This window comes from Neolamprologus multifasciatus, chromosome 10 (genome assembly GCF_963576455.1).
Source record: "Neolamprologus multifasciatus chromosome 10, fNeoMul1.2, whole genome shotgun sequence".
NCBI classification, from domain to species: domain Eukaryota; kingdom Metazoa; phylum Chordata; class Actinopteri; order Cichliformes; family Cichlidae; genus Neolamprologus; species Neolamprologus multifasciatus.
The window spans coordinates 32661764-32672522 of record NC_140448.1 but is presented as its reverse complement, the minus strand read 5'-3'; the positions used below and the strand labels follow the sequence as shown (position 1 = coordinate 32672522).

Sequence of the window (10759 nt, the reverse complement as noted above, 5' to 3'; positions counted from 1 at the left end):
GACACACTGGGTGAAGCTGTTTCACCTGCACAGGTCAGAACGACATTAAAGCCACAGCAGAACCAGAGTTGTGGGTTTAATGTCTGTCAGAGCTCCAACGTGACCTCGCTGAGAATATTAAGCCTGTTTGTCCCCGTCACGACGTCCTCCGTGGAACCTGAACTCACCACAGCTCGTTCTTTATTGGTCCCTGTGAGGAGCACGGTTTCTGTCCTGAGCTTGCGTGTGGTTGGGCAGGTGATGGCGCCGCTGAAGAATGACCCCACAAACCAACCTTCAAGACCTCAGGAATTCACATAAGGTGGGGCCAGGTTTCACAATGAACTCACCCGAAACTCTGGCTGATTGGGACCCACACCCAGTTCCACACCTTGGCTCAGGCGATTAGAGGATCATCAGGGGGTCCTTTTGTCCCTCTGTGGGGGGAAACTCCCACTGGGTTTATATCTGGGACTCTCCACCATTTGACCTTAGAACTGAAGAAGCTTCTCGGATGAAGGTGAAATGTCTTCAAGCAACTTAAAGAAGTCCAGACGCTTTTCTTTGCAAGCTCCTTTGACTACGACGACCTGGATGACTGAGAACCTTCACAGATTTATATAGAGCGCTCACTTTTAATACCAGGGGTGTGTCTGAAAGGAGGGCGTGAGGTGGCACAAGCCTCCCCAAGTATGAAATAATAGGTCTCCTCCCCCACGAGCAACGATTCAGTCACTAGTTTTGCTAGTTCTGCTTCCTCATTTCATAATTTGCACATCGTGGATTACTCTCTGCCTCTCCTCATGTTAGCCCCTCCCACGGCGATGTGAGCAGAGGACATGAAGAAATGATAAGACAGTCGAGGCATTTAACCAAATGGCACATCCTCATTACTGATGCCAGTTTGACACAAACAGATGTTTCTGCTGTGTATCAGTGCTCGTTACAGTTTATATTTAAATGCTTTTAATTAAATTCAGAGCACAGTGTTAAGGACGTCAGACCTCTATACCAGCGGTCCCCAACCCCCGGGCCTCGGACCGGTACTGGGCCGCGAGAGTTGAGGCTCAGGTGTGAAATGTCTGGTTTTCAGGGTTTTTATTGGTTTTCAGCGTTATTTTGTTATTGTTTTTATCGTTTACTCGGTTTTCCTTGGTCTTTTCACGTGTGTTATGAATAAATCTTCTTTTTAAGTACCAGTACTAGTTTTATTTTGTTGCATTTATCCGCGACACCTTAAAGGCCGGTCCGTGAAAATATTGTCGGGCATAAACCGGTCCATGGTGCAAAAAAGGTTGGAGACCACTGCTCTATACTCAAACACAGACACACTGAAGGAATGAAAGTTTGTGGAGACTCATAATACATCTAACCAAGTCACCTCCCATGTGCAAGGTAACTTTAAGGGACTCCTTTTTATTGTTGTGCCCACCTGGAAGTTGTGTAAGGGGTGGATCAATCCAAATATTGGTAATATCGATATGTTGTTGTTGGTATTGGATCAATACTAGCATGGCTGGATTGCTAACTTGCTGGTTTCTCTCTGAGTTCAGTACGTTTCTCCCACTTCATCACCTGAAGCTGAATGAAAAGACGAGGATATTCAGGTCTAGGAACAAGGAGGAGCTGAGAAGGTGTAAAGATGCAGAGAGAAGGCGGATCGAGCCAACGAGCTGCATCAGGTTTTCAGGTTCAGTACTGGACCTGTTGCCTCTCCTCACACAACAGCAATCTTAACACAGCCATCAAACAATCTACCACTCCACCTGCTGGTGCGAAAAGGAAGCATCGCACTTAATATCAGGTGATTTTAATCACGTCTTATTAAAAGAAATGAAAAAAAGCTTCATTGTAGTCTTCATGTGTATGCTTCCTGTCACACTAGGTTGGAGCTCTGTTATGGATCAGTAAAGGACGCGTATAAATGTTTTACAGAACAATGTGGAAGCACTTTATGATGTTTATAAATCTGTAATTCCTCCAGATTTAACATGAATGTTTACTGTAATGTTTCTGTGTAAGAGTGGCATTTAAATTATCTAATAACCTCGGGTATTATAGTGAAAATACACGGGCTGTGTTATGGAGTGACTTAACCTCACCATCTTACATCAAAAGTAAAAAGGTAAATGGCCTGTATTTGTACAGAGCTTTACACAACATTCATCCACACATTCACACACTGGTGATGGCAGCTACATTGTAGCCACAGCCACCCTGGGGCGCACTGACAGACGCGAGGCTGCCGGACACTGGCGCCACCGGGCCCTCTGACCACCACCAGTAGGCAACGGGTGAAGTGTCTTGCCCAAGGACACAACGACCGAGACTGTCGGAGCCGGGGCTCGAACCGGCAACCTTCCGATTGGCAAACTCACGACACAAAACCTCAAGAAGAGTATAAATTATTTTATTGCAGATGATGAATTTTCCGCTGTTCAGCTGTACTTGTATAAAAAGTTGCTGCCCGCAAGAACAAATAAGCCTGAAACACTGCAGGGCACAGGCCTGTGTGATCATATGAGGGAGACAAGTGGGTTTAATTAAAAAAATTTTAAAACCAGAAACAGAAAAAACTACTGAATATTCAACAAGCCAAAGAGAACAGGAAACACAGCTTTAATGTAGTGTGATGATAAATAAATGGTTCAGACACAAAACCTCAAGAACACCAAACAGACCTGTAACCTGTGTTTGGAAGCAAAATCAAAACCTGGTCAAAAAGTACAACCAGCAAAAAAAAGGCCTCGACATTCAAACTGTCTACTGAACTGCTTTTAAAGTAACAGTACAGTTAGCAAAAGAAAGGATTGGAAGAAAATCATCTAACATTAAAGCTAACACCGTTTATCATTCACCATTTAACAGGAAGTCATTATCAGTCAGGCAGAACAATGACGACTGTATTTGGTATGTAAAATTTTAAAAATGTATGTACAGAAGCAAAAAAGTGAAGAGAGATTCCATTTTCTCATTTTGGTCTCAATGATTACAAACAAAAAGTGGAAAAGCTCTTTCATGTGTAATGTTAGTGATCACTTCATCGTCCACAACACATAACTATGCATGTAAGAAATATGTGTGACCATTTAATGGTCATTTACACCATGAGTTAAGAGAAACAGAGTGAGACAGGTAAATTAAATAATCATAAAAATACATTTTTACACCTTTTCAATGGCCGTAATTTTGTTTCCTTGCATTTTAGCCTTCGCTGAGATCGGCACTGCCTCGCGGATTCTGGCTTCAACGCCTTCGTCCATTTTGTAGCCAAGTGCCTCTGCCAGGAGACGAGTGCTCACAAAACACGCCTTCAGCTGCGTTTTTACTTCCACCACCAGGTGAGTGTTGCGTTTATTGAAGGCTGTGACTGCTTTGATTTTAACTCTCCCAGTGTGGACAGGTCCACTCTGAACCCCCTTGGTGGCTCCATTCAAATTCAGGGATGGATCACTGTTCGCTGGCTCCTCCAGTTTAGCCTCTGATGGTTCTGAACAATCAGACTGAAAAAGAGCACAAGGTTACCCAAAAACTCCAAATTACAGAGCCCCCAAATGGTCAAGTGGTACTAATCTTTACTCCTTGTTTGTAAATCTGTTAATCCAATCCTTAAATTTAATGTATTAAAATGTTAGCTCCTCCTTTTAAACACACTCTCTGGTTTCTTCCCTTCACTAATCCGTTCCTTTGGTTTATTAATCTGTAATCTTCATTTACTAATATGTCCCCTCAGTTTATTTCCATTATTTTTAAGCCATTCCCTTGTACTTTACCAAGCATTTGAATAACAACTGACTTGTTAAAAAAGGAAGAAAATCAAAAACATTTGCACTCTGCAGTCTGGAAACAGCAGCTACCTCGGGAGCGTTTGTGGTTTCAGCTGACTTCATAGATAAATCGTTGTTCTGCGTCTCCTTCTTTTTGGGCTTCATTGTGCCGACAGGATCAGTCTGTGGAGACCAAATTAAAACAGAAAATCATTTACAGTGTAATTAAGCACAAAATAATTGTGATGCAATGCAGGGGCCATTCGGTAAAACCAAATATAATTATTTATTTAATAAATATTATTGATAATTTTTAAAAGAAATATTATATATTAATATGTAAAAATATTAATAGATATATGAATACATTTTGACCTCTAATTGAGTTTCTCTATTACATCCTGTCAGTTATGGATGTTAACTGTGAGAGTGTAAACTGCCATTTAATAAACTTTTTGTTTGGTGAATTAATCTGTTAGTTTACTAATCTGTTCCCTTTTTTCTTCATTAGTTCCCCCAGTTTATTAATCAGTTTCCTTAATTAATTAATTTGTCAACTCACTATATTATACACCTTTCATTAATTGAGTTTAATGTCCGGTTCCTTTGATGGATTAATGTCCCTCTATTAATCACTTCCCTGGGTTTATTCATTTGTTAACTCAGTACTATTCGGTTTCTTTGTTTATCAATTAGTTCTGTTGTTGGTTCACTGACCTTGATTTATTAATTAGTTCCCTAAATTCATGAATAAGTTCCCTCGAATAATTCATCTGTTAACATAACTATAGTAATCGGTTCTCCAAGTTTATTGATCTGTTCCTTTAGTTTTTTAGTTATCTTTAATTTATTAATTTACCTCCGTTTATCAATAGGTTCTCTTAAATCAACTCAGTTTATAAATCTATTCCATTCTTTTACTACTTACGTTTATTATTCAGTTCCTTATGTTTACTAATTACTTCCCTTGTTTTATTAATCAGTTCCCACAGTTCTGGTTCCTCAGTTTACTAATCAATTCTATAGAATTATTAAGCTGTTACCTTGATTTGTTAATGTGCTCCCTCAGTTTATTTCCTCTCTTTTATTAAGCTGTTACCTTATATTGTACTAAAAAACAATTCAAACACATTTACACCCTGCAGTCAGTAAACAGCAGCTACCTCGGGAGTTTCTGCGGTTTCAGTTGATCTCAGGGATGAATCTTTGTTCTCCATCTTCTTCTTTTTGGACTTCATTATGCCGACAGGATCAGTCAGTGGAGACCAAATTCACAACAATTACTAATTAAACACAAATTAATTGTGATGCACTGCAGGGGCCATGTGGTTAAAAATGGTGGTTTATTTCTTCTTACCTTACGCTGGGAGTTTATCCGTTTACCTTTAAAAGAAGAAAAATGCTGTTAAGATCTGGCTTCTGTTCGAGAAGCAGAAAACAAACTCTAACTTCAAACTGCGAGCTGATTCACTTTTCAGGTCCTGAAAAGCTGATCACAGTATGTTCAATCAGCTCCTTAGTTTAGTAGCTGGTTTAAAAACCTGCTGCGGATGTTTTCATGTGTGGACTGCAGGTCAGTGTAAGTGCAGAGGTGCTTTGTTCATCGTCTGCTGAAATAAGAAGCAGCGTCCCTGAAACAGCCATTGTCTGGATGGCAGCAGGTGTTGCCTCAGTACCGGTCTGTAGGTTTCTCTGTGTGTGAAGAAATTTCAGATACTCTGAATCCTTTAATGAACTTTTGCCCCTGCTCTCCACAGAGAGGGGGATCCTCCCCCTTAAAGGCTCTGCCTTTTTAGGAGTTACAGTAGGAACATGATGGTTTCGATTCTTATTTTAATGCAAAGTGGACTAAATGTTGGACATTAAACTATAAAAACAGAGTTTCTTATGATAAAAGCTTGGTCCTACCACAGACTGTCTGTAGAAGTCTGACATTAACACACCTCACAGTGTGACCTCACCCTTCTTCTTCTTTTCCTGTTTGCTCTTCAGTTTGTGCACAAAGGGTCGCAAGTGTTTCTGGACTGCATCGTCCCTACGAGGTATCCGATCTAGTGCTTCTTTGACTTTCCGGATGGAAGTTTCCACTCCGAAGCGCTCAATAATGTTTTGGGGCAAGTGTTCTTTGAACTTAGTGGTTTTCCTCTTTTGGAGGATTTTCAGAAATGTCAGCATCTCATTGTACTGAGGGTTGTTCAGCTGCCCGAGGATCGCAGTCAGAGCTCTTTTCCAGTTTGTCTCTGAAATCGTTTGCACCTGAGACACAGAGAGATACTGGACTCACACAGCTGTGTTATTTTAGATTATACATTAAAACAGTAAGTTTAGAAAATCAATCCCAGTGTAACTCCGGCAGTGAAGAGATCAAGAGACAGTGTCTTCTGAGTCTTTTTCATTTCTCTGTTATTGTCATTCAAAACTTCACCGCAACTATAAAAGTGAAGACAAGTCCAAAATCTGGAGGCAGGAATTTGTATGTTGATCTGGAAATAGTTTGAAATCTCTTTCTAATCATGAGATGACACCTCACATTTATCTGTTGACCCTTTTCAGGGGCCCGACCCACAGGTTGGACTAGTGTACCTGTATTCAAATCAGAGTGAACAACAAATACTAAGATTGAGGCTGTTTCATGCAACAATCCTCTAAAACCACAGGCCGTATCATCTTGCAGCCTCCATCAGTTTATCAATCATGTCCTGTGACTTGTTAATCAGTTCCCTCACTTTAATAACATGTTCCCTCTGTTCCCTTGTATTCTGAGAGCAGTGGGTATCTTGTGAGTCTTGGATGCATCTCTGTTTTCCATCTTCTTCTTGGACTTTTCTGCTGTCCCAGGATCCGTCTGAGGAAACCAGCAGCTCAAAATTAAAACAGGCGATCATTCATTAACTCAGAGGAATTAATCAGAGTTATGTTGATGTACTGCAGGGACTTTGTGTTAAACACTGTATGAAAATATGAATAATCTGTCAGCATGGTTTCAGCTTCTCTGTGTTAATACATCTTATCAGTTACTTATATTTGTGTTCAGTTGATGGATCTGTTTTTCCATAATCTGTCCCCTCATCTCATTATTATATTCATCTGTTCCCTCAGTGTCTCTGTGTTCGTCACATCACCACCTTCCTCCTCTTCCTCTGATTTGAGGAGATATAAAAGCAGCAGAATAAATGACCATACCTGACGGAGGGCGCGGTTCAGTGCTGATGATGATGATTTCACTCCGACAGGCTGGCAGCTTTTCTGCTCGCCTATAAGAGAAGAAACTGTGTTACTCTGGTTTGAAGGTAAAACCCTCAAATCTGTCGGTTTAATATGATTGTTTGGAGCCGGACACAAGGATACACCCTCCTGTGGGCCCCCACCCAGAGGAAGAGCTGCATTGGTCCAGTCTTTGTGGATCAAGTCTGATCCAAACTGGCTTTTGGAGCCTGTACTCAGGGGCGGATCTAGAGAAATTTTCTTAGGGTGACAAAGAAATCAAATGGGGTGGCAAAATCAAAGCCTTTTTTTTTCAAACACATATGCAGGTGGTTACAGATGGTTAAAATGATTCAAATGCAGTAAGTATACACGTTTTTCATATAAATATAGTCTATAACTTAATTATTGTCTGTAGCCCACATAATGACACACTTAAGTTGCATAAAACATGTGAGTTTTGATCTTATGTACTGTGTAGCCTGTATAATAAATAAATATGTAGCCCAATAAGTATAAAATCCAGAAAGCTACACAACAACGGGCGCTTCATTTACAAACACAAGTCTAACTGAAGTTTCACTGTTTTTTGTTAGAAAACAATCACATTGTTGCAGCTTAAATTACACAAAATGTCAGAAACTAACCCTAACCCTTGCCTTGTTTGGTATCTTTTCAGCTCAACTGAATTTAGTTGTTTTTCACTGACATACTGCATTAGTGTTACTGATCAGAAATCACACAAAGAACTTAAAATCCTAGTAGTATTTTTTACTGTAAAAAAACAGTAAATGAGTAAATGTTTATAACTTGAAATGCAAATATAAATTGTACATTTTGTAAACAGATACAACTATTTATCTAAAAATGCAGCCAATACACCACCTGCAGATTACCAGATATAGTCAGGCTCACGTCGATGCACAGCCAAACACCAGCCCAGCATCAGATGTGCAGCCACATGGAGACTCAGCTGAATCTATGAGCAGAGCTGTGTGATCACAACCTGGCCGTGAGTTGGATCTGGTGCCCTGCTGTGCTCTGGTGTTTAGTGAGGACGTGCTGGGAGCTCTGGTATGACCTTCAGTGAAGAGTCAGTATGGGCCGAGTTACCAACCTCAACTACTGACTTAGCTACATGCAGCTGTGGTTCCTGTTGTGGCATCAACAATGTGGCGCCACAAGCTAACCATCTCCTGTCGAGTTTGATTAGCTTTTATAGCCTTTGAGTTTTTGAGTCAGCTCACAGACATCAGAAGGTCAACCAGAGTTGCTTTGATTGACGGGTCTTTGCTACACTGCATGGATATCCGGGTCAGAGCCTCTGGATTAGCGTGGTGGTCCCACGTTTTAAAGAGGGGGACCAGAGTGTGGTTCCTGCAGCGATCAGGACTCACACTCCTCTGTGTCAGGTTACTGGAGCAGGTAGATCATCCTCACATTCTGGATGATGCACTTTTCATCCCAGCTGGCAGCACGGGACCAACACTTTACCCTCACAACGTGAGGAGGTTTGGCTCTCTTATGGATGTCTTGTAGGAGGAGCTCTGGGAGGACCGAGTGTCAGGCCCGTCGTTACAGGTTATTCAGGGATATGCAGGAACTGACAGTAATCACACTCGAGTGCAACCAAAACAACTGCACCAAGACCCTTTGGACGACACGTCTCGGTCCTGTTCAAAACAAATGACCAGGAATGCTACAAGGTTGAAACAAAGCGCCTTCCCGTAGCCACGCTTTGCATTCTGGGATGCAGCAGGATGCCATAGATGTCAGTACAGGCGAGCAACCAGCTGTTTATGAAACTCTCCATGTTATCTACTAGTGCAGTTTTTTACTTTTGTGGCTGCTGCCTTCAGACATGTCTGACCAATGAGTGGACTCAACGTTCTCTCGTGGTTAGAGAAACATTTTGGTTCACTTCACAAACTGTAGGTGTGAAAACAAGATTAACCTTCAGCAGAAACATTGTGACTCCAGACAGATAGATGTTCACCTACCAGCTTCACCCTTTCTGCCCGCTGACCTCAGAACAGTTTCACTCTGTTTCCTCTTCTTCCCTGAAAGTCACATTTTTAAAGGCTGAGCACACAGGTTGTTAAAGTCGTGTGAGGCAGCAGGTTTCTCCACAGAGTAAGCATGAAACCCTCCCAGTGGTCCCTGGTTTAATCTGGGAACATGTGATGTGTATCTGCCACTTTTATAAAAACAAACAAGTTTATGTTAAAATAATTTTTTCTGACTGTTCAAGAAATGTGGAATTACAATAAAATGAATAAACATGAATAATTAAAATCTTAGATTCTCATTTTAACATGAAGAAAGAAAAAAAGACCTAAACATCAAACATCTGTAAAAACCTCTTTATTATCACTTGCACTGACCTTTACAGCTTCTGCTGTTGCTCACAGACCATCTGTAGAAACTTCACATAAACATCAGGTCACAGGATGAACTCACCTCTTCTCTCATCCTCCTGTTTCTTCTCCAGTCTTTCCACAAAGGGGCGCAGTCGGTCCTGAACTTTTGGGTCCCTCCGAGGTATCTGATCCATTATTTCATGGATTTTATGGACAGATGTTTCCACTCCGTAGTGCTCGATGATTACTTGGGGCATCTCTTCTCTGGACTTGTCCGTCCTTACATGTTTGGAGATATCCGACAGAAAAAACATCATCTTTTGTACTGTGGACCCATCGAGGTCTTCGAGGATCTCAGTCAGAGCTGTTTTCCACTCTTCCTCTGAAGTCGTTGACATCTGACACACAGACAGAAACGCTCTGTTACACCAGCTCCATGAACCCAACACACTGTGAGAGGTGAAAGCACACTGTGCAGTTTTCTCTGCACCTCACATTCATCTGAGAAGTTTCATTTCTACTTTCAGCCTTTTAACATTTATTGAAACGCAGTTTAAAGGCCTCTGAGAGCTGTCATGTAAACACAGAGTGATCTGTGTGTTCTGTTTCCAGCTGTGGGAAATCACAAACAACAACATTTACACAGAGACTCTATAGTCAGTGTTTCCTTTGCACTGTTCCAAGCAACCTGTCCTCTAATGTGAGCCTTTCTATTCTCCATGAGGGCAGGTGTTGTTCACCAGGAGGACCCGAGGACCCCGTCTGTCACACCACTGACCTGCTGGAGGTCATTTTGTAGCTCCGGCACTGCTCATCCTGTTCCTCCTTGCACTAAGGAGCAGGTACATATACACACACTGTATACAGGTTTTTGCAGAGGTGCTTTATTCATCGTCTGCAGAAAAAAAAGCTTCCCTGAAACAAACTTCCTGATGGGAGGAGATGCTGCCTGAGTGTAACAGGGTCATAAATCACATTGTTATAATTACCCAAAATGTGTCCTAAACCCCCAAACTGTTCCTTTTATACCTGACTTTTAGGACCTCCAAGCCTGTAGTTATGTTTATTATCAGTTAGAGCCCCATCTCATTATTTTCTTCTTCTTTGGTGCAACCCTATAAATACAGTGTCCCCCTTTTGCCTCTCCCCTTTTCTACAATTCCTCTGTGGGAGAGGTTGGTGTCATTTCTTCCCAACACTTTAAAACACACATTTAATGCATATTTACCCACCTGGATGTTTCTGATTGTGATTTTAGTTCAATTATTGTCATTATTAAGCCTGTTTTTGTTAGATGTTATAAGTGTGTAGTATGTATGTATCATAAATGTGTTTTAGGCACCATAAATGCTAGCATGAATATATACTCCTTGCTAGGTTGAGCTAACCCTCTTCCCCACTGTTTGTATTTGGTCGTAGGAGCTGGAGTGGGCCAATTATTTACTTTGA

General features: G+C 41.2%; 2 protein-coding genes across 3 annotated transcripts; both read right to left on the bottom strand.

The window, feature by feature from the left end:
- Positions 1-1928: 1928 nt before the first annotated feature.
- On the bottom strand, positions 1929-6014 carry LOC146510584 (uncharacterized). Its single transcript, XM_085174260.1, has 5 exons — positions 5708-6014; positions 5104-5129; positions 4910-4978; positions 3837-3929; positions 1929-3482 (listed from the first exon to the last, which is right to left on the bottom strand). Exons 1-5 carry the CDS (start codon positions 5919-5921, stop codon positions 3144-3146), a joined length of 741 nt encoding a protein of 246 aa, XP_085030386.1. The 5' UTR covers positions 5922-6014; the 3' UTR covers positions 1929-3143.
- On the bottom strand, positions 5944-9597 carry LOC146510583 (uncharacterized). 2 transcript variants are annotated; one of them, XM_085174256.1, is made up of 4 exons: positions 9411-9597; positions 8951-9010; positions 6930-7000; positions 5944-6591 (listed from the first exon to the last, which is right to left on the bottom strand). In XM_085174256.1, the coding sequence occupies exons 1-4, from the start codon at positions 9565-9567 to the stop codon at positions 6469-6471; spliced, it is 411 nt and encodes a 136-aa protein (XP_085030382.1). In that variant the 5' UTR covers positions 9568-9597; the 3' UTR covers positions 5944-6468. The 2 variants fall into 2 exon arrangements, with proteins under 2 accessions (XP_085030382.1, XP_085030383.1); XM_085174257.1 differs by lacking the exon at positions 8951-9010 and having other exon boundaries at positions 6014-6591.
- Positions 9598-10759: the final 1162 nt, after the last annotated feature.